This window comes from Wyeomyia smithii, chromosome 2 (assembly GCF_029784165.1).
Source record: "Wyeomyia smithii strain HCP4-BCI-WySm-NY-G18 chromosome 2, ASM2978416v1, whole genome shotgun sequence".
Lineage (NCBI taxonomy): Eukaryota > Metazoa > Arthropoda > Insecta > Diptera > Culicidae > Wyeomyia > Wyeomyia smithii.
In genome coordinates, this window is record NC_073695.1 from 101,821,141 (window position 1) to 101,844,430 (window position 23,290).

General features: G+C 39.5%; 2 protein-coding genes and 1 long non-coding RNA gene across 3 annotated transcripts in view; 1 reads left to right on the forward strand and 2 right to left on the reverse strand.

Moving 5' to 3' along the window:
* Nucleotides 1-362: 362 nt before the first annotated feature.
* The window catches only part of LOC129724022 (cAMP-specific 3',5'-cyclic phosphodiesterase 4A-like), a 477,938-nt gene continuing 455,010 nt past the window's right edge, over nt 363-23,290 (forward strand). The window contains exon 1 of the mRNA XM_055678608.1: nt 363-988. Coding sequence (XP_055534583.1) covers nt 851-988 — 138 coding nt within the window. The 5' untranslated portion in view covers nt 363-850. The remainder of the gene's footprint in view (nt 989-23,290) is intronic.
* On the reverse strand, nt 16,919-18,843 carry LOC129724029 (uncharacterized). The gene is made up of 4 exons (XR_008727863.1): nt 18,595-18,843; nt 18,219-18,534; nt 17,377-18,157; nt 16,919-17,309 (listed from the first exon to the last, which is right to left on the reverse strand). It is a non-coding gene; the product is annotated as an uncharacterized LOC129724029 (long non-coding RNA).
* On the reverse strand, nt 19,356-21,243 carry LOC129724025 (26S proteasome non-ATPase regulatory subunit 12). Its single transcript, XM_055678615.1, has 4 exons — nt 21,102-21,243; nt 20,307-21,012; nt 20,037-20,251; nt 19,356-19,977 (listed from the first exon to the last, which is right to left on the reverse strand). Exons 2-4 carry the CDS (start codon nt 21,000-21,002, stop codon nt 19,500-19,502), a joined length of 1,389 nt encoding a protein of 462 aa, XP_055534590.1. The 5' UTR covers nt 21,003-21,012; nt 21,102-21,243; the 3' UTR covers nt 19,356-19,499.

Consider the following 23,290-nt stretch of genomic DNA (forward strand, 5'->3'; position numbering starts at 1 on the left):
TGGTGGCCTAAGTGTTGCTCTTTAACCGGTTGTTATGCGACATGGAGACTTGCCGCTTGAACCTTTACGGTTTTTTATTTGTTCATATACCGTCAGATAGTAGAGGGGTTCATGATGGAATAGACAAGGCAGTAGGTAAATTAGAAAGCTATTGGAACTTTTTATTCCAAATGACTTTTCTACATAGTCAGTTGATTAAAACTAATTAAAAAACAGGAAAATTATGGTTCGATTTCGTATCGTTTGGTAACTGACCCTGAACTACCTTAACAGCAGAACTTTTCATATACATAATGCTTTAGTGTCGTCGTGTGACAAACGAGAGGAACACGCTTTGTTTTGGAGCCAAGTCTCACTTAGTTCCAGTGCTGGTTGTGAGTGAGATGTAGAAGTTTTACTTCTAACATAAGCATCGTGGCCTGTGCATTTTACCTATGTTCGGAAAAACAGGAAGCAGCAAGCACGTGAGAACTCAAGCTGTGTATGTTCATTCTAAGTGTCTCTTTGATTGCACGTGAAGAAATCGAAGAAGGAATTATCCGTAGTAAGCCAATGTTAGCTTTGATATCAGTGTGTATGCATAAGCTTTCAAATGTCTATGTGAACGTTACGAAAGTGCATTGAAGCATCACCCAAGAGTGTGACGAAAGTGTTTTTTGGGAAAATCGAAAATTAATTGTTGAATCAAACATGTCGGATGTCGCTAAAATGCGAAATTCATTAGAAGCTGTCTATCATTTAGTGAATGTTATGTCAGTATTTGATCGAAAGTGAGGCGTTGGAGGCAAAAGTGGATTAGTTTTCGTAGAGACGATATAAGCACATATCATTATAGCACAGCTGAGGAACAATGTTTCCCCATACCACATGTATGCTATGGAACATCAACAATAACAAACAAAAAGCTAGTGTACGAATTGATCCCATAGACAGTGGGTTAAGGGAAATTGGCAACTTTCCAGCGCGATGTACCGTTATTGGAAATCAGGTAAGTATTCAATTGGGTCCTCAAGCTATACCGGTTTTTATATATCATTTGAAAAAGCTGCGTTTCCTGAGCAAAACGTGATTTTCAAAAAACGTTTATCGTTTTCCTTCGATTTTTAAATGAAGAATAAAAAACTGCTCGAATGGTCTTAGATGACGTTTCGCCCATGTACGGTATATGAGAGAACTGTCATTTAAGGCATTTCGAGCAGATTTTTATCCTTCATTCAAAAATCAAAGGAAAATGATAAACATTTTTTAAAAATCACGTTTTTGCTCAGAAAATTGCACTCTTCCAGCTGATATATAAAAATCAGAAAACCGTTCAAAACTTTAGGACCCCATTGCCAAGGTTTTCTTCTCATGTAACAGTTTATCAACTGGGGCAAGCCAAGCCCGGTTTAGCTTGTATGTATTATTTAGTGCATATTGGTTGTAAAATTCTGTATGTGTTCATGTCTGATCAGCTCAGAAAGTTCAACAAGAATTGTATACGCATTGCGTTATGATGCAAAACAAATTTGTTTACGAGAAAATAGTGTATCCAGACTTAAAAATAATATGCAGCCAGCTTCTGATATGATCTAATGAGTTTCTAACCAATTCGAGAAAGGTATATAAGTTTCTGTTAAATTGTTCATTTCAATTACAGTTTGGAGTATTATTGTCTATTGTTATCTAGTAAATTTTAATGTTCGTTGCGTTCGTCAGTATAAAATGGAATATTGCAAAAGTATTTACATAAATTATCATGCCAAGGCAAGATAAATTTTGAAATTTACATTTTAGCCAAGTTCACAACTTTATAGATTTTTTTTGCTTTCCAAGGCTGCTTCTGCTTGTATAAAATTCAAAAAGGGCCCTCATATAATAATTCGTGTTAGAGAGGATTTTTCGAGTAAGCGTATATACAATCGATTAAAGTGTCATGAAAGCTGAAATCCAGCTAGTTTTCTCAATGCTGAGGTGAAAACTTTCCATAACCCGCAGCGCAAGTCATTTTGAAGTAGAATACTTCTCTCAGTAAGTTCGGCTACATAGGGATGTGAAATGAAAATCTAAAACCGAAAAAAGTGAAAAATATGTCCAATTTCAAATGCTAATAAATCGGTTAGTATTCGATGGATTTCCTTCGTTCTTGCAGCAATAGACTGGAAAATCTTCTAAGATTCTTCCCAAAATAAGATAATTGTAATTTTATTATTCAAACTATTGTACTATTTAAAATAGTAAAGCCTTGTCAAAACGAAAAATTCGACCTCTGATTGGTCGTTTTATGCTTGCTTCCCAAGCACGGTCGACAGGATCATATACCTTGCATTTGAAAACATGCTATTTGACCTATATAAGAGCCTGTTTCAGCTGGAGCTGCTCATAATAGTTCTAGACAGCGACAACAGCAGTCGTCCTTCCTTAGCAGCAGCACTAGCCCTGTGGTTGGTCACCACGTCTCAGAAGCAGCGCGGTTTTTCTCAGCGTGTGTCGCCAGACAGCCATTATTCCCCCCGTGTTGGGGCAACATGAAGATTGCCATCGGGAAATCCAATGTTGGATATCAAAATGCCTTTTTCAAGGCAAATGAACAAGTCATTGAAAGTTAATAATTTTTGTCAACGCAAGCAAGCATTCTGTGTTGTATCCTAGCAATTTAAATCTGTCGCACCCGTCGAATTTACTGACTGTAAAATAGCTTCCACAGTGCATGTTTACCGTGTATCTTAATTCCCCCAATGTAAGGGCAGCTCCAAAGTTGTAATCAGTAACCGATTTTGTACCGCAAAATGCTTTTTTCAAGGCAAATAAACAAATAACACTGTGCTACAAATGAAAAAAAGGCAAGAACTTCTGAAGTGACCTAGTGTAGGTTGTAGGTCTTGTTGAGTGTAACATTCGCTCATACTAGAAATTTTCCAAACACCTTCAAAATCTGAAGTTATGGTCAAAATTCGGTTTTTGGACCTCAGCGAATATAATTTTTTTTAACTCAGTTATTTGTCAACCGATTTTCAATATTAAAGCAGTTTTAGAAAGAAGACAAATAGAGCTTTCAAAATATATACAGGTTTGTTCTAATTTCAATAAAACATGTTAAGTTATTTGAGTTTATATCCAATTTTATAGACTTTTTCACGCAATTTTTCAATTTAATTTTGAATTTGCTGTCTATTTTTGTAAGAAACATACCACAAATACACTATAATTTCGAAAGTATATTCAATTCCGAATCAAATAAAAGCAGTTTTGAGGAATTCGGTTGATATTTGGCTAAGTTATATATTTTATAAAGAAAACCAAAATTTTTGGCTTCTATCGCACATTTATTTCACGGTGCTACAAATGATGAAAAAATGCAAAAACTTTCGATGTGACTTAGTGTGGGTTGTGGCTTTAGTCAAAAGTTACTTGCGAATTTACTTGAAGTTTTTCAAATACCCCAAAAATTATTAGTTATGGTCAGAACCCTGTTTTTTACCTTAGCTCACATTTTTATGTTTAATACGGTTATTTTTCAACCGATTTTTTATATTTAGGCTGTTTTGGAAAGGCGAAAAATAGAACTCTTGGAACATATAAATATGTCTAAAGAGTGTACCTATATGTGATGAATAGTTTTAAATAAAATAAGATGATTTATATTCAACAAAATAAGATAGTTTTTTTTTTAATTTTACCTATATGTGATGAATAGTTTTAAAATAAATAAAATACCGCACCGCAATCAAATTCTGTTGTAGTTGTTCTTATTTTTACTTTATTTAGTAAACTCCCCACTGTAGGGGCAGCGCAAAGGCTGCGATCAGCATGACCAACTTTGAATAACAAACTGCCCTGTTAGACCGCATTCACAAAGACAGTTAGTTCGACTATGCAGAGCTAATATGAAGTCGATTCAATCAATCAGCAGTAACAGAATTTCGTCGTCTCCCAGTTGCCAAGTTGCAACATGATGCAACACGCAACAGCGAGCAAACGAAATCGCTTGATGTTACAAACTGCAATAAGATACGGGTTAAAACCGTTGCGTGTGTGAGAGCACCATCGGTGTTTATTCGCTGGATACAAAAATCAAATGCGAATTGTGGAATAATTCGTCTAAAGAACATAAGGAAATGGTAGACCTGAACTGAAAGGCGTGGCCTATTACGTAGCACCCTTCGGCTATAAAAATGTGTTTCTGAAAAAACTAGCTACATTCATTAGTCGGAAGGTGAACTGGATGGACCGTCCACAACGTTGACAGCAGTAACAGCAGATATCGGCACTCAGCAGTAACAGACCATAGCAGCGGGTCGCGCCTATGGCTGCCTTCAAATTAAACAAATCACTTGCCCTGTGGTTGGTCACCACGTCTCAGGCCTCTGCCAGGCTGAACGCCAACGCGAGTGATCGGGCGAGATTTTTGCGGTACATCAGCCGGCACTTCCTCTAATGGAAAAGTAGGATCATTTTGTTTAGAAGAATATTACTGTCGGTAATATTACAGAGATGCGATCATATCCGATATGGAATTGAACAATTGTTCTTTTGAGGACAAATAAAACACTTAATTTGAAGGGTTAATAGCTTTGGGTACCAGTAGCAGTATGGTAACAACCTCAGCGGTAGGTGCAGCCGGTTCTTCCCTAAGGCCGATGTAATAAGGAAGTAAATGGAAGCAAAAATTTATTTTCAAAGAGCACATTGAGAGTATACAAGCCAAGTGCATCAAATATACGAGATGTTTATATCCTCTCATTAACAGGAATTCTAAACTTTGTTTAAAGAACAAAATTTTGATTTACAAACAAATTTTTAGACCAGCAATGCTTTATGCTGTACCGATCTGGTCAAGTTGCTGTTCAACAAGGAAGAAAACGCTCCAAAGGATTCAGAATAAAATTCTGAAAATGATTTTGAAGCGTCCTCCTTGGTTTGGTATACTCGAATTACATAGACTTACTGGTGTTGAACCATTAGAAGCTATGTCAAATAAAATTATTAACAATTTTCGACAAAAATCGTTGCAATCCTCAATTGCTACGATAAGCTCTCTTTATATCCAATAAGTTAGCAATTAAGTTAGTTGTAAGTTTACTTCCCCTTTTCTGACAAGTAGGTTTAAATCCCTACGAATGATAAGTCCTAATTGCGAAAGCAAACAAATCCTAACAATTAAAATTACAAATTTCTAACAGTGTTGAGAAGTCACCATTTGTGATTGGACACACATACTCATTATTTACTAATATTTATCATAAATACTTAAGCTACTAACAAATCCCCCCTTAAAAAAAAAAAAAAAAAAAAAAAAGTAAATGGAAGCGGCACGGCGAAACAGTTCGGGTGTTCTTAGACGCGCGTCATTTTTCGTACGATAGCGGCGGTATTAGCGGTAGATGCATTTGCCAACACTTACTCCAGTAAAGCCGTGTCTAATTTTCAATGCGAAAACACCTTTCTATTGTGTTGGCCGTGCGCATTAGGCCTCTGCCAGGCTAAACGCGATAACCGGCGCGAACCGATACGCCGGCCGTAGGTTAATTTACAGCCGTAAGTAGAGCTGTGCAAAAGTATTCTACTTCAACCTTGCGGTCGTGGCTTTGCACACAACCCTCCTGTGATTTTTTTGTTATCATATCGAAAAACAGGTGAACAGAGGGTGAGCAGAGTTACCTTCAAAGAATGAGCAGATATTTATCAACGCGAAATAAACATCTTTAATTTCGAAAACAACGAAACGAAGGCAGCGCAGATAAAAAATTGTTCCCGGTCAGTTGTTCAGCAGCCTTGCCCATTTTCATGAATAATGAATCAACTGCATTGAAGGTGCTTGCCTTGTTTGTTAAAAAATTGGCAATTATTCAAAAACGTTGTTACTAAGATAAACAATCACAGCTCTGTTATTCAAATATTTTGCTCCTTGTTTTCTTTTTCTGAGTATGCTGTTTTGATTTATATTTTAAAAAAATCTCAAAATTTCATATGATTTTGACGTAGAACTACGTCTCTCGGGGAGTTCGGCTACATAGGGATGTAAAATGAAAATCTAAAACCGAAAAAAGTGAAAAATATGTCCAATTTCAAATGCTAATATATCGGTTAGTTTTCGGTGGATTTCTTTCGTTCTTGCAGCAATAGATTGTAAAATCTTATAAGATTCTTCCCAAATGCAGAAAATTGTAATTTTATTACTCAAACTATTGTACTATTGAAAATTGTCATGCCTTGTCAAAACGAAAAATTTGACCGCTGATTGGTCGTCATATGATTGCTTCCCAAGCACGGTCGACAGAATCGTACACCTTGCAATTTGAAATGTGCTATTTAGCCTATATAAGAGCCTATTTCAGCCGAAACTGCTCATATTATTTACAGACAGCGACAACTGCAGTACTACCTTAGCAGCAGTGCAACGGATACCAATAGCAGCGTCAATGTCAACGGAGAGCGCAGCAGTTGAAACTGGTATCAGCATCGATAGTAACAGGACCAGCTGATGCAAGAGCATGAATGCAGAGGCAGCGGATACCAATCGCAGCGTATAGCGGCCACAGCTGTGACAACGGATAGCGGCAGCAGTTGCAGCGGGTATATCAGCATCGATAGTAGCAGGGCCAGCTTATGCAATGGGGCACTTCCTTTAGTGAAATGCTGTGTCTGTGCGATAGCGGGCACTAATAAATATGCATCCAATGAAAAGTTGCCTCATTTTGACAACACACCGACGTTCTGGAAAGCTGGCGTTCAAAATACATGAGCCGAGTGTAGCCAAAACTCTCCTGTAACCTTTCGTTAAAATAATTCTAGAACGGGATTTTTTGCGTTACATCATTAACGGATGCTCCTTTAAGGTGCATCTCTTCGATTACACAAACGCCTGCTAGGATACCATTAAGATAGCAGCAATTTATGTAGAAGCGCTTTCGTGCGTGGTCAAAATCAAAATCGAAGGGGGGGTATTTCGAGGAAATTGCAAATTAGGTTTTGAATCGAAAAAAATGCAATGTTGGCAAACACTGCAGGAAAAAACACTGCAGGAAAAAACACTGCAGGAAAAAATTGACCACGTAGTTCGATTTTACGTCTCAAACCCTTCAAAATAATATGTCAATATCACCTGTAGCTCTTCAGGGTCCCGAGATATTCACAAAATAAACAAGGTGTTTTGCTAAATTCGCAAAAAGCGGAGGCAGTCCCATTGGCCGAGGGGTCCACCAATCGGTACAACACTTTGTACTTATAAGTTCCTACCCAAAATACATCGACTCACAAATTTTGGTCGAAATCGGAGATGGTCGATGCATTTCCTCGAACACTTGACATGGAATGACCCCTATATAAGAGCCTGTTTCAGCCGAAACTGCTCATATTAGTTCTGGACAGCGACTACAACCATCCATACTAAACAGTAGCGGCTGTGGCAACGGATAGAATCAGCTGCAGCACTGGTATCAGCAACAATATTGGGGCCAGTTGGTGCAGCGGTACTTCTTCTAGTAAAAGCCAATGCATTGACGTTAGTAAAGAAAAATCCTCGGGTGGGTTAATTCTCCACATTTTTTTATGCATCAACGGTATAGCAAGGTTTTTTTTACTTTTTGAATTTCTCGTGGGTAAAAAAGTACATGTAGAGATGGTTGTAGCACTGCTTGTTTTCTTTCTAGTCTATTCTGGCTAATACAAATCCATTCAGCATTGAACAATCGAACGGATGAACTGAACTTCTTTTTAATTCTTTTAATTGCAATCAGCAGAACAAAATTTCAAACGATTCGGGAAAATTTCCACTTTTGGATTTTGGCAGCTGTTTGTTGATGAAATCAAAACTCGCGTCAATGTAGTCAGAGAATGAAATAGAGAGGTAGGGCAAAAAAGATGCGTATTCAATATTGTTATTGTTTTTAAATTGTCTCCTTGTTGAACTAGATTCAGAACTATTTGGATGTGGTCGATGAAAGAAGTTATTATTATTTAGAAATTCCCACTACACAATTTTGAGAAGCAAAATTAGTAATGGTATGATCAACTCTAGTATAGGCCACATAAATCCAAGAGGGGCTATAGCCCTCTCTTACTTACCTTACCAATCAGACGAGAGCCGTGGTGGCTCGTGCTGTGTCAAGAATTTGTCGCCATGTTGCTCGGTTTTGGGCTGTGTTTCGCCAGTTCCCCTGGCGACTCATCACCCGCAAGTCTCCTTCGATCTGATCGAGCCATCGTGCACGCTGCGCCCCTCTATTTCTGGTGCCGGCAGGGTTGCTGAAGAGAAGTGATTTCTTAGGATTGTCGTCCGGCATCCTTACGACGTGACCGGTCCACCGCAACCTATTGACTTTCGCCAGGTGTGCAACGGGATTATCTCCAAGCAGTGCGTGCAGTTCATGTTTCATGCGCCGTCGCCATTCTCCGTTTTCCGTCTGTACTCCACCGTAGATAGTCCGCAGCACCTCACGTTTGAAAACTCCAAGAGCGTTACGGTCCCCCGCGAGAAGCGTTGTTGTCTCGATCCGTTAGAGGACTACCGGTCTTATCAAAGTTTTTTACAGCGTCAACTTCGTGCGTCGTCGCACTCGATTCGATCGAAGTGTCGTCCGGAGTGAAAAGTAGACACGTTGTCCTGCCTGGATGCGTCTCTGGATCTCTTTGCTTGTGTTATTGTCGGCGGTCAACAGTGACCCCAAATACACGAACTCGTCAACCACCTCAAGCTCATCACCGTCTACAGAGACTTGAGTTGGGAGGCTGATGTTGTTCTCCTTGGAGCCTCTCGCTCGCATGTATTTTGTTTTCGACGCATTTATCCGCAGTCCGATCCATCCAGCTCCGGCTTTCAGTCGGGCGTAAGTTTTCTCCGCCGTCGCAAAGTTACGTGATATGATGTCGAAGTCATCCGCGAAGCCCAGAAGCTGAACAGACCTTGTGCAAATCGTGCCCCTCGTGTCGATGCCCGCCCTCCGGATCACACCCTCAAGGGCGATGTTAAACAGCAAAAAGGAAAGTCCATCACCTTGTCTCAAATCTCCGCGCGATTCAAAGGGACTCGAGAGTATCCCCGAAACACGCACGTAGCACATCACTTGCGCCATGGTGGCTCTGATCAATCGAGTCAACTTATCCGGAAACCCGTTGTCGTGCATGATCTGCCATAGCTGTTCTCGATCGACTGTATCGTAGGCCGCCGTGAAGTCAATGGAGAAGCGATGTGTGGGAACATTTCTGTAAGATCTATCGGATTGAGAAGATCTGGTCCGTGGTGGCACGGGCTCCCATGGAACCCGCTTGGTACTGACCCACGAATCTCCTGGTTAAAGGTGATAGACGACGGAACAGGATCTGTGAGAGTATTTTGTAGGCAGCATTGATAAGCGAGATACCGCGGTGGTTGCGGCACTCCAGCTTGTCGCCCTTCTTGTAGATGGGACGGACGACTCCCTCCATCCACTCGTCTGGCAGTTTTTCCTCCTCCCAAATCCTGGAAATGACCCAGTGCAGCGCTCTAGCCAGCGCCTTTCTTCCATGTTTCAAGAGCTCGCTCGGCAGTCCGTCTTTGCCTGCGGCTCTGTTGTTTTTCAACTTTCCCTTGGAGACCTGGTGGGGGTGAACGGCTACCGGATCTCGTTGCTTCAGCATAAGTAGAGGCAGCTGTGACTGGTTTGGTGGTTGGATTCAGCGGTAGCGGGGCGAGCAAAGGTATGGGGTGCCGGAAGCCAATTGCAGGGAACTGCTTTGTGTTGATTGGGGGCATCTTTTGGCGACCTGGTTGATTGTTGGTGGAGCCCCGCTTACGATTCTCGATGAAATCTGCGCGTTTTGGGCACGTTCTACTGGTTGCTTTGTGGACAGCCCCACAGTTGGCGCACACCGGATCGGCGGTCTCCATCAGCTGGCAGGCATCGGGGGCGTGCGTTTGGCCACACTTGATGCAACGGTAGGCCATATGGCAATTTTCAGTCCCGTGTCCAAACAGCAGGCAGTTAGAGTATTGGGTGACGTCACGATCCACTGGTTTGTAACACTTCCAGGCTACGATGATGTGAAAAAGTGCTCGGGTGGACTGCAGGTCCGCCAGGTACGTTGAATTTTTTTCAGGTTTACGAAATATAATTGATCACGGTACTTCCGAGTTTTGTTGTGCCGCGTCATCTTGTGGGTCTGGATTGGTTTGAGTCCTTTTGCCTTTAGTTGACAGGGTGTCAACTTCAACTTGGTGCATTTCAGTCCTTTGTCGATATAAAACACTATTGCTTCACGTAGGCTTCCGGGAAGCCTTTCACATAGAAAGGCGGGATTTTCTCCTTCTTCACTACTTCGGGATCCGTGGCGTTTTCCAAGACAGCGAATCTGTTGTTGGCCAGAAGCTTTTTAGCCGCGGGATCAGGCGTATTGTCAGGCCGAGGTCATTTCCCCGTACTAGAACTGGTTTTTGATTTACCCATATCAGGGTTCACCGTAGCGTCGGTTTCCAACGCGAACACACAAACTTACGAACGAACGTACAAAGCGAACGGAGAGAAAATAAACTACTGTACTGCTCAACAAGCTAGCAGAGAATGATGATCGATGATATGAGCGGTTTCGGCTGAAATAGGCTCTTATATAGGCCAAATAGCACATTTCAAATTGCAAGGTGTATGATTATGTCGACCGTGCATGGGAACTATCATATAACGACCAATCAGAGGTCAAATTTTTCGTTTTGACAAGGCTTGACAATTTTCAATAGTACAATAGTTTGAATAGTAAAATTACAATTTTCTGCATTTGGGAAGAATCTTATAAGATTTTCCAATCTATTGCTGCAAGAACGAAAGAAATCCACCTAAAACTAATCGATTTATTAGCATTTGAAATTGGACGTATTTTTCACTTTTCCGGTTTTAGATTTTCAGTTTACATCCCTATGTAGCCGAGTATGTAGCCGAACTTTCTGAGAGACATAGTTCTACGTCGAAAAAACCTAAATTAATCCACCTAGCGGTCAGACCCAGCCTTTCTCATTCAAACTTTTATTTGTAAATATAGATTTACATGAACGCTTCAATCCAACAAATGTATATTCACTCTTTAGGTTCTAAAATATTGATGTTGCAATCTATACATATAAAATTGCAGTCCGGTCTGTCTGTCTGATCCATATAGGTTTGAAAACTACCAAACCGAACGACGTGAAAATTTGTATGTAGGGGTTTTTGGTGCCGATAAAGGTTTCTATGATAGTTTGAGACCCCTCCCTCTTCTGAAAGGAAGGGGTCCCATACAAATGAAACAAAAATTTCTGCACAACTCAAGAACAAGCCAAGCAAATCAAACCGAGTTTGGCATGTGGATGTTTTAAGAGGTAACAAATATGTCCATAATAGTTGAACGCCCCTCCCTTTTCTGGAAAGGAGGGGTTCCATACAAATGAAACACAAATTTCTGAACATCTTGAGAACTAACCGAGTAAAAGGTACCAAATTTAGAATGTGAATGTTTTTAAGGGTAACAAATATGTCCATAATGGTTCGACACCTCTCCCTTTTCTGGAAGGGAGAGATTCCATAGAAATGAAACACAAATTTCTGCACATCTCGAGAGCTAACCAACTAAATGGAACCAAATTTGGCAGGTGAATGTTTTTAGAGGTAACAAATATGTTCCATAATCGACCTCAGGCAACATTTTGGATTGTAAGATGGCAACTTCCGGTCTCTGGAAAACAGCTAAAAATGGCCGATTTCCACCCAATATTACAATATCCGGATCTAGAATGATACACAGGAGCTAAAATCGACCGCAGATACCATTTTGAATTCTAAGATGGCGACTTCTGGTATTGGGTGTTATTCGATCATTTTCGGCTGTTTCCCAGGAACATGTGCTTCCAGAAGAGGAAGGGGCGTCGAACCATAATGGACATATTTGTTACCTCTAAAAACATTCAACCAGAATGACGCTCAGAGGCCAGAAATTATCTTAAATACCATTTTGAAATCCAAGATGGCGACTTCCGGTTTGTGAAAAACAGCCTAAAGTAACCAAATACCATCCAATATGAGTATCTGTGGAACCAGAATGATGCAATGAGCTAACAATTGACCTCAGGCACCATTTTGAATTGCTAAATAGCAACTTCTAGGAAACAGTCGAAAATAACCGAAAAATAATTAATATGGATATTTCCGTAATCGAGATGATGCATAGAAACTAAACATTGACCCTGGACACCATTTTGAATTTAAAGACGACCACTTTTAGTTTGTGGAAATCAACTAAAATAACTAAATACCTCCCAATATTGGTATTTCAGATTGATGCCAGAAAATCTGCTGAAAATGACCGAATACCACCCAATATATATATTCAGAATTAAGGCGATGTACAGAAGCCAAAAGTAGAGGATATTGTCATTTCGATAAAACCAATCATTTCAAACGATATGTTATTTGACTTTGATCATATCCTATGGCCGATTCGTCGTGCATTTACTGACTTTAAACACATCGCAAGGAATCAATGAATTTGGAACGTTCAAATAGTACGATACCACATTTAAATTATGTTGAGGTCACATATATCGATCAAAGCAGTTTTAAATAGTCTCTAAATTTCTGTTTTTTCCAGAACTTTTGAGTCAGATATCAAATTGTTATGAAGTTTGTTATTTGTAATTTCGAGAGATGACTCGTTCGTATGACACTAGTTATGTTTAAATAAGTCATGTAATCTTTGAGATAATAGACTTTCATTGTTTTATTAACAATTTAATACATAACGGTTGCTTAGGTTCGATGATAATCAAATGAAATGGGAACGTATAGGCAGCCAAACTTTGAAACCACGTGTTCAATCATAATTCATCAGTTAACCCTAAACTAGCCCGCTTATCTGATAATAATATTGATCAAATCGGTTGTGTAGTTTCTGAGATAATGAAGTTGCATGATTTTCACATTTCGGTACATTACAGACGAAGTTACAGTTCGAAAACAGTAAAATTCAATAGGGTGTTACGAGGCAGCTAAACTTATTATTTGACACTAATTTTGTGGAAATCGGGTCAGTGAGTGTGTCCAAGTAGTCTTCAGAATATGTTCCTTTTCATAGCTGGATTTCACATTTTTAAACATAACAGGCAAAGTAATAGTCCGATTGCAAAACAAATCAATAGGGTCTTATGGGGCAACTAGACCTTCCATTTGACACTGATTTTATTAAAATCGGTCCAGCCATCTCTGAGAAACATGAGTGAGATTAAACAGTCTTTAGAACACGTTTCTTTTCATAACTTTTGAACCACAAGTTCAATCTTTATAAAATTCAAAAGTTAAGGGTATTTCAGGTAGCCCGTTAATTTGAAATCAATTTTGTTCAAATCGGCTGTGTAGTTTTTGAGATAAGGATGTTTCATGATTTTTACATTTTGATACATAACCTCTAAACTATAAATCCGATTACAATAAAATTTAATAGGGTCTTATGGGACAACAAGATCTTTCATTTGCAATTAATTTCATCAAAAGTGAGTGAGAATAAAAAGCTGCACATACACACACACACACACATACAAAAAATGCTCGTCGAGCTGAATCGAGTGATATATGCCATTCGGCCCTTTGGAGCACTTTAATACTTTCGGTTTTGCAAGTGATTGCTATACCTTTCAAGAAGAAAGGCAAAAAACTAGGTACATCGACCAATGGTGCGGCTCAATAAAGTGTCTGATCTCCATGTTGGGAGCGGCTGTCAGTGCGAGACTCTGAACAGAGCTGATATGATGGTCCCCCAGCGAGACAAGGAAGTGCAAATCGCTCTGCTTTCCGGGGTACGACAGGATAATCTAAAGCAAAGCAAAGCTTTGGTGCTACATTAGAGTTCGGAACCTGATCTTTTGTTTATTACACACAGACTTCGCCGCCAACTGATTAATGAACAGGACGATTGCGGGGCTTGCGCTACGATCCTGCTGACAAATACAGTCTCTCCCGAGCCGAAACTCGAATCTTCAACAACTGATTTGTAGGGCCAGCATCGTACCTTGAGACCAACTAGAAGGTTACAGTGTGATGGACAGCATAATCTACGATGAGCTATTTCCACGCAACTTCGAAGTCGTAGCGCTGCAGGAACTTTGTTGGATAGGACAGAAGGTATGGAAAGCGGGCACCGAGTGGCTGCTTTCCTCAGGGCCGGTTCTTCAACTACAGCATTATCAACGTGCACTGCCTATGGTCGAAGAACGAAATCGAACGCCACGACCAAATATTGAGCAACTGCGGGACGCCTGTGTTGCACAGGAATACGCGCAGCAGATGGAGGCATCGCATCTTCCAAAGGAAGAAGCGCTAACAAGAGGACCGAGATCGCGTAGCGATAATACTCGGAACTTTAACGAGAAGCTGAACAACTCCCGCAAAGGTTACGTGCCTTACGCCAGGAGGCTGGACGGCAGCCTCCTAACAGACGAGTGTGTGGTGATCGAAAGGTGGAAACAGGACTTCGACGAGCATCTGAACGGCGATGCAGTAGAGTGCGATGATGGTATGGCAATTGATCTTAGTGTACGAGCAGAAGACAACAGGACTCTAAACCCTGACTGGAGGTGGAGGATGATTGGCCGGCTGAAAAACAATAAAGCTGTTGGAGTGGACCAACATCCCAGCGAGCTGCTGAAGTAAGGAAGAAAAACACTGGTTAGAGCCGTGCCCTAGGTCATTGGCAAGCTTTGGTAGGATGAACGAGTACTGAAGGAATGGAAGGAAGGTATTGTGTGTTCTATCTACAAAAAGTACGACAAGCTGTCGTCCAGCAGGTTAGACCTCAAACTGAAAAAAAATGAAAGATTATATGTTTTCACTGTTCCTGTGAAATTTGGTACCCCTAGCCAACTAAAGTTCGGCGTGCAACAACGCTGTGGCCTTTTGATGTACTTCTACGCTGGCTGAGGGTACCCAAATTTACAGAGATGGTTGAAAAGCTATAAACTTAATAATTTTCCAGTTTAAGCTCTAGGGCCTGTGTTGACTAGTATTATCCATGCAATCAACCAAACATTCGTACACAAATATGCATGGTGAACTAATTGAATGTTTAGAAATTTTCGAAGAATTCAATTTATCATCCACCTTTGATAACGACAGTTAATTGCTTTTGTATCAGTGTAATGGTGGTTTCATTTGAAACGAAGAGGGCGAAGGAACCTCTATTTCATCGTTCCTTGTCACAGGAACGTGTCTACAGAATCTGTCCTTAGAACTGGAGGTACGCCAATTATGGGTTAGTAACGAAAGGCTGAAACTCAAAAGGCTGAAACCCGAAAGGCTGAAACTCGAAAGGCTGAAAAGTATGTTTCATAACGAAAGGCTGAATGCACAAAAGGCTGAAACCACGAAAGGCTGAAACATGAAAGGCTGCAACTTTTGTAACTTGAATCATAATCGTTGAAAAATTCGGACACATGGATAACAAACCATTATAAAGTGACAGAGTTCAATGTTTGAGTATTAATTGGTTGTGCAATGGAAAATTAATTTTCGGCAACATTTGAATCTATACACACTTGACTCTTGTACACGTTTCCTAGATGATTCAGGGCGAGACGGCCGAAGGCCGCGAGTGTGCGCCGGCGACCCGCCGTCGGAAGCGCCGGCCACTGCGGGGGGGGCAGCCCCCCCGCAGAAATCACCTCTGTATAGGTTCGTTCGTTTTCCTAGGTCTACTGACTCGTAGGGGTGATCCCTTAGTTTAGTCCGAACGAGCGATAGCGAGTAAGGACAGCATACATCTCGGACAATCGAGTCGGCCGTAGGCCGCGAGTGTTCTTTTAGAAATGAACTTTGTGAATTTCAGCCTTATGATTTTCAGCTTTTCGTGATTCAGCCTTTCGTGTTTTCAGCCTTATGTAGTTTTCAGCCTTTCGTGATTCCAGCCTTTCGAATTTCAGCCTTTCGTGTTTCAGCCTTTTGAGTTTCAGCCTTTCGTAGTAGACCCGCCAATTATACGGGGCGGTTTTAATCGATAATTTGTGATCCATGAAACAGGAAAATAAAACGGTCTCAAGTTTCATTGTGACAATTGTAATCTCCGAGATGAGCACGAGATGACGAGAGAGCAGTTGAAGGAAAAAATACTGAGGGTAAACGCTCCAATAGTGGAGGAGCTAAGCGAGAATTTTGCATATTTGGCCATTTTTCGCTCATAAAAACAAGTCTAGCTGGAATATTTCCCCATTTGCTGTTGAAATGGGTTCTACTTAATAGTTTTGCACCCTAAAATTTACATCAAATACTCTTTGAGGCTCAAAATTCAAGAAAATATGCTGCAAGGTTTTGTTCCAATAGTTGCGGTAGAGTTCCTATAGTTGCGAACGGGTGTTCCTATAGTTACGGTGTGTGATAAACATTCGCTTTAAATTTATTGAATAAACATATTTAGCTTGTTTAAGGTGGTTTTGGACTGTGTCGATGGATATTATATTGTGTCATATCGATTCATGTACAGATACTCGAATTATTAGATATGGTCAGTTATATAATGCCCTGCCAAAGGTATATGTAACATATCAAATACTTTGGGTCCATTTAAAAAATTGTCCCACGATTAAGGTGTTGCGAGGAGCCTAAAATAATTATCTTTATCCTAATTTACAAAAAAAAAACATTAATGGAATAAAAATTAAGTCTATAACTTCTGCTCCGTGCCACGTTTGCACCTACAAATTCAACGTTAGTATTTACTTAAAGTCAGTTAGTTTTCAACTGTTTCACACTAACGCACTGTTGATGACTCCTTAAAAAATAAAAAATAAAAACACAAACTGTGAGTAAGCATCATTTAAGTGATTTTACTTAAAGCATTTATGTAGCAATTCAGGAGAGAGAGAGGGGAGTAATAAATTCAACATGTATAACTTTAATAATGAACGTTAATATTTTATATAAATCGTGTATTTATGTCATGCTATTAACAATTATTAAAATTCTCATTTTTTCGTAGATTTTCGCGCTCCTGTTTTCTAATGGCAACTCGCTGACGTTTTCGTTCACTTAATTTGTCTTTTAGTTTCTCAGCCTCAAGTTTCTTCTTCGCTCTTTTTTCTGATTTTTGTCTCATCAGCAACCGTGTTTCTTCCTTTAGTTTTTCCCGTTCAACTTTCTTCTCAGCTCGTATTTCGCGTGATGCTGCCTTCAGCTTTTCTATTTCCACCTTTTTTGCAGCGCGTATCTCTGTCTTTTCTTTTCTCTCTTGAATCTTTTTCTCCTTCTCCTCCTCGATTCGGCGAATCTCCTCTAGGCGTTCACCAGCAGTAAGGACAGGGTAAAATTTACGTTTGCAATTTTTATGATTAGGTGACTGAAAGGTTACTGGGGACATATAAAAATATATGGATTAGTTTTAATAAACAGAAAGCAAGCATTATTCTAAAATTACCTGACGTATGCAAGATTTCCGGCTCCGTAAGAAATGAATCGATGATAGTCGCATTTTTGAAAGGGTGCACCGATGATTCATCCAGGTATTTAGTTTTCTCATTGCTGGAGTGTGTGAACCTGGCCGGGTCGAACGGGTAAAATCCGCAGGTTTTGAATCCAGATACGATGATGTCTGAAGTCATCTAATGTAAAAACATTTCTATTGTGCTTATCAGCGTCAGCGGGCTGTGTAATCCTAGTTGTGTTAGGATATAACACAACTAGAATTATTCCTAACTCGCAATACGAATCAGCTACATTTGCTGCCATATGCGATGAATGCCCGTCGACAAAATAATACACAGGAAGAGTTACTCCCGTCTTCAAAAGGAAGGGGTAAAATACCTTCAGAATGTACAATTCGAAATTGTTGGCATCCATCCATCCTTTAGCACTTTTTCCAATACCCCACTCGGCCGGAAATGTTCGCAACAAGTCCGAGCGAATTCTTTCCAAAGGCAAGATGACGACTGGAGGCACAACTAAGCCGTCTGCTGGCATGTTCTACTTCGTAAACATTGTGGCTCCCACGAATAGCCAACGCAGCTTTATTTTTTGGGTTTAGGTAGAAGCATGTCTCGTCTCCATTCCACATCCTTGACGGATCCTGAAGAATGTGCGCAGCTCCGTGCTCTATCGCATATGTTTTAAAGTCGTGAAACCAGCCCCGAATGTTGACCTCGCTTACCTTGGCACTCGCTGAGGAGACAGCCTCTGGCGTTCGTATCGTGATTTCCGACCTAAAGTTCAAAATCACAATATTTTGAGTTAAGTTATAAACAAAAGCATCACGCAACTTACCAGGAACATTGTTGCAGAAGGGATTTGGTCGTGGATAAGAATTGAAAAACGATTTATTTTTGATTTCAGAGTTTCCCTTATAATCGGAAAACCCTTTCGTTGCATGTTTTTGATCCATCCAACAAGTTTCAACTCCTCCTCCGACAACACCGTTTGGAGTCCTTTTCGTGTCTTCTTTGTAGAAGATATTGCAGCCCAGTAAGCAGTTTGTTTTCCTTCCTTAATGCTGAGAAGACTTCGCTGCACGTCATTTTCACAGTAGCACTGGCGAGCTGTTTTTTTCTTTTGGGGTTCGCGGCTATTATGAAATTCCATCCTGTAATGATGTATTTGTAATCAATTATGCAGAATAATCAAGTAAATTTATATAACTTACTTTTAAGAGCACGATTTAAAGCAGGAAAGGCCGAAAAAAAAAACACTGCTTCAATTCACTACAAACAACAAACGAAAGTGCAACGCGGAGGACGTTTTTGACGTTTATGAAGTCAGTGGGTGCTACGTTTAACACAGTGCAACCAGAAATGCGAAACATAACGCAACTATAGGAGCATAGTGTATCTTATGATCCAATAGTGGAGGAACCATTTTATCAACAATATGATATTAAATCATCGAATTTCACCTGTGAAATGGTTACTATGTTAGTTTATTATGTGTAGAAACAATTAGACGAATAGAAATCATACTACAATCAGAAACAACTCTTAAAAACTTCGTGGAAAAAATGAGGAATTGAATAGTATTTGGTGCCTTCTGGGTACGTTTTTGAAAAATACGGTTTTTATCAATATTATAAATATTTTTTGGAGTTTATTGTTATAGTTACATATTTTACCATGTGTTATGAGTTAGTTTCATGAACCTGTAGTATAAAGAACTAATTTCTAATCAGTTCAAAAATGATTATTCATGAGATACCGCAACTATTGGTGCTATTAGATCATTTACCCTGATTCAGATTCTGTGTGCGAATGTATTTTCATTCCCAAACAAAAATAATTAGTACAATAAAACTGCTATTTTGTGCTACTTTCAGATCAGATTAGCATGCAAAATATGGTTTTAAACTTTTGGAATTTTCCTTGAAACCGTCAAAATGGTAAGTTCTTTCGAGCTATTGATAAAACATATACATATTGCTTTAGTTCAATCTTAGTTTAAGAACGCTTCAGCTGTTAGTATGAAAGTCATTACACTGATCAATTTTTTTTAACATTATATCTCGAGAGATTGATTGATTCTGGCCAACTGTTCTACTAAACAATTATTCAGAGGTGCTCACAAAGGGACCACGGTGGCACTAGTTGGTGCCGGCATTACGTTGTTTATACACTCTTCCTTATTGATCAAGTGACACGTTTTATTCACCAGATTCATGAGTTCGTTCAGTCCAAACGCCCAATCGTTGAGAATCTCCGAAGCAGCTTTTTTGGTTGAGAAATATATAACTCCGGCTGGTCGATCTGTTTTAACCTTCAAGGTTCCTGCGTTGACCATTCGGGATAGATATTCCTCACACTCGTTTTCACTCAAATCAAGCAACTCCGCCATACGCTTGAGATTGATTCGGGTGTAATAGTTGGAAATAATGCGTACGTTATGTTCAATCAATCGATTCTTCAGTTCTGCCCAGCACTTTTTGCCATGAGTAGTTTCTTGGTTGAAGATATCGAAGGTGTTCAACTCAGCAGCATAGACAGCACACAAGGCGTCGAAGTTGATGAGTTCCTTGCACATAAACAAGCGCAACAATTCTCTGCAACAAACAATAAAATTGAATACATTAAGTGAAGAGGAATAAAGCTAGGACCTTACTTATAAACAGGAAGCTCTTCGAGCAACTTATTTTTCGATAGGTTATGCATCATATCAACCTGTTCATTATCATACGGTGACAAAATGCAGTACAACACGGCATAGATCATCATTTTTTGCCGTCGTTCGGTTTCCTTCGCAATAAGCTCAGAATCCACAACAGCTAAATAATGGTGAGACGTTTTAATAAATGACGAATCCTTGTCTAGCCGAATCTGAAAATAGACAACTATAAGTTGTTGGCAAACAAGTAATAACATTTATAAATACCATCAAATCGTAATACTTTAGCTTCAGATCCTGCTGTTCCGGATCGTTGAAAAACTTAATGCTTATCTTCTTAGCAATAATTTGCGTTCGAACAAAATCTTGCTTCGCCAGACACAGTCTCATTTGTTCTAGAATAAGCTCTACCTTTTCCCGCTTGTCCATTGAACCGTATGTTTCGACCTGGAGTTCTTCCATAATCGACGCCGCTCCGGTAACGTCACCGTCCGTTTCTTTAATGTCAGCCAACATTTTGGTCAATCGTGCACGTTCTACTTCAACGTAGATCTTTCCTTCAGTAACTGTTCGCAATGTATCGATTAGCTTCAGTTTCGTTTCTTTATCCGGTGTTTTGTCCACGTAGGTGCAACATTCCTGAATCATTTTAGCCACCGCGTGCTTAGACTGAGAACGCCGCTTGACCAGGATTGTAATATACTCGTTCAGATAATTCCAATTGTTAGCCTCGAAACAAATCTGCACGATGGTTATAAGCACCCGCGAGCTGGAACCCACATCCATGGCGATGCGAGTCTGTTTCTCCAGCTGCAGTAAAATCTCCAACGCTTCGTTGAATTTATTCTCATTTTTGGCCATCGCTTTGCAGAGCGGAATTTTCTCATCACAAATAGCCGTGTAATCCACCTCCATCTTCACAATACGGCCCTCAAAAGCGTTAATGTCCATATTTTGATCCATAGCGAAGAGCCTTTTGGGTGCAATAAACAATGACGAAGTTGATTTAGATATCTACTTTTAAATCTAGGTATTAACTGTATTTATATAAAAAATACCTACTAATTAACGAGTTTTCCGTTTGGTATTTAAAGATGTATCGTAATAGTAATCCTTTAAATGATCTAAACTTTTGCTTTTAAACAACGACGATGAACATGAGCAAGCGAAAAGCGAGTCGGCTTCGATTTGACAGTTCTGAAAACTTGTAAGAAAAATGTTTCTTGCATACAATTATGATGACATTTATGAGCAATCTCTTGAGTACGCAGCCAATGTGGTATAAAAATTGTAAACATTCACGTGCAGCGCCGGAGTAAATAAACGAGCGGTATCTTAATCTGTAACATTGACATTGGCAGGTAACATACTAATTTCTTCATTCCACTGCGTCAGGGAAATTCTGCCGAGAAATAAAGTAACGGCATAGCGATTTACAACGCAAGTAAGAAAAATAAACAGATAATTGTTCACGAACTAAGCACGTGCAGTGGTGGGTTGAAGCTAATAAATTTGACGGTGCGCTTCGGATAGCAGGCCAGGTCAATATTGGGTCAAAATCGGGTGAATAAAGAAGGGTTTTGACAGCAGTTGGGTGGGTTGTTTTCAGGTCAAAGCGGGGTGAGCTGGTAGAATAAAGAAATTCGCTTTAAGAGAAGTTGGGATCAGGTAGGGTCCGATAACATCATACCTGCGTCATCAAAATTAGATTGCCAAGTGATAGCACCTCTTTAGACGATAGATTACAAGGAAGTTAAACTTATGACGGATTTTTTAATATGAAATCAAATATACTGTACTGCTCCAACCTAACCCTTTAAATTTATTTCGACGTTTGAGCTGTATGAAGAAAGCAATAATGCTCTTCTGATACGTGAAAATGTTAGTAATAAATAACGGCATTACAATGATAGAACAACATTGATCCAAAATTCTGTGTAAATATTTAGAAATTTCAGCGGTATGGTAGCGCTATCTAGTTACGTTTCGCTAGTACTAAAAACTTTACACAAGTTTAGAACTCAGCTTGGACGTCTTTCTGCGCTACAGTATAACATGACACTATTTATTTTATTTTTCAATCTTTTTTTTTACTATCCGTATCTGAATGGATATTACTTGCCAGATATTTTGGACTTTCGACATGAAGGCTTCTAGTTTTGAAAAAATAATCAAAGGTTCGCCTACTGTCCTTCAAATTTATTGAATGTAAACAACAATATCCTGTTTTCTACAAGCAATAATGGCGGACAATTGACGCAACCCGTTTTAACGTCTTTTGTAGGTGAGGTAATTTTCAATAGCAGTAACGAACTGCATAGCAACTTTAGTAAATAGTTTTGTTTATTTTGATCCGCTCATGCGCATGACGAAATTAAGATAACAAAACGCCCATTGTTTGAGGATGTTTCTATGCTAAGTTACGATTTATGTATATTTTCTGCTCCGTCGCTGCGATTGAAAATTACCTGACCTACAGAAAACGTCGAAATGAGCCATCACCACTCATGGAAAGGTAGATATAGATCTCTTTTTTTTTTTTTTTGAATAAAAGATTATTCCGCGATTATTCTTTTATTTGAGCAGAGCAATAAGAAGGAAGGAATGTGATGAGATGAGCATAGCTACTTGCCCTCCTCCGGAATCACTGCCGGTTGTCATAATTTAATTTAAAATGTTGTACAGACTGGAACTACTAAAGTGTATTAAGGCTGTCCTCTCTTTGACCAAGCGTCAAAAATTTGTCACTTTTTGACAGGTAAAAATTTGGATAATTGTTTGTCACTCTCCAATTTTTAAATGTGGCAAACACGGCAAACAACAATCATGATGTCAAATAATTTTGACCATTATGTCAAAAGGTCAAATATTTGACGATTGGTCAAAGAGTGTAATACAGTCGTCGTTCGATAACTGCAACATGTTTACATTGCAGTTATCGAATGCCGTTCGATAACTGCAACACTTAACACATGCCAAAATTTAGAGGGGGGTCCGTCACTACCATTTCTGTTTTCAATGATGTCGATATGTATTTTTTTAATGAAATAGTGGCAAAAAATAGCGGAAAACTAAAATAGATAAGCTATTCCATTAATCGATTTGATATTTATATTTCCGCATTATAATTTATTGCGTTTTAGTAACTACTTTACATAACCAACATGTAGGCGAAGATAAAGTTCATCACTACAATAGACCATTTTACGAGACGTTTCTGAACTAATGAAATTTTGACAGAAAGCTGACAT

What these genes read in the sequence shown, in the direction of transcription:
- LOC129724025 (XM_055678615.1), bottom strand. Translation starts at nt 21,002, where the DNA reads ATGGATCAAAATATGGACATTAACGCTTTTGAGGGCCGTATTGTGAAG. An exon ending in TAAAGTATTACGATTTGATG is followed by an intron (nt 20,252 to 20,306) that starts GTATTTATAAAT and finishes GTCTATTTTCAG; the next exon opens with ATTCGGCTAGACAAGGATTC. An exon ending in GAAGAGCTTCCTGTTTATAA is followed by an intron (nt 19,978 to 20,036) that starts GTAAGGTCCTAG and finishes TGTTTGTTGCAG; the next exon opens with AGAATTGTTGCGCTTGTTTA.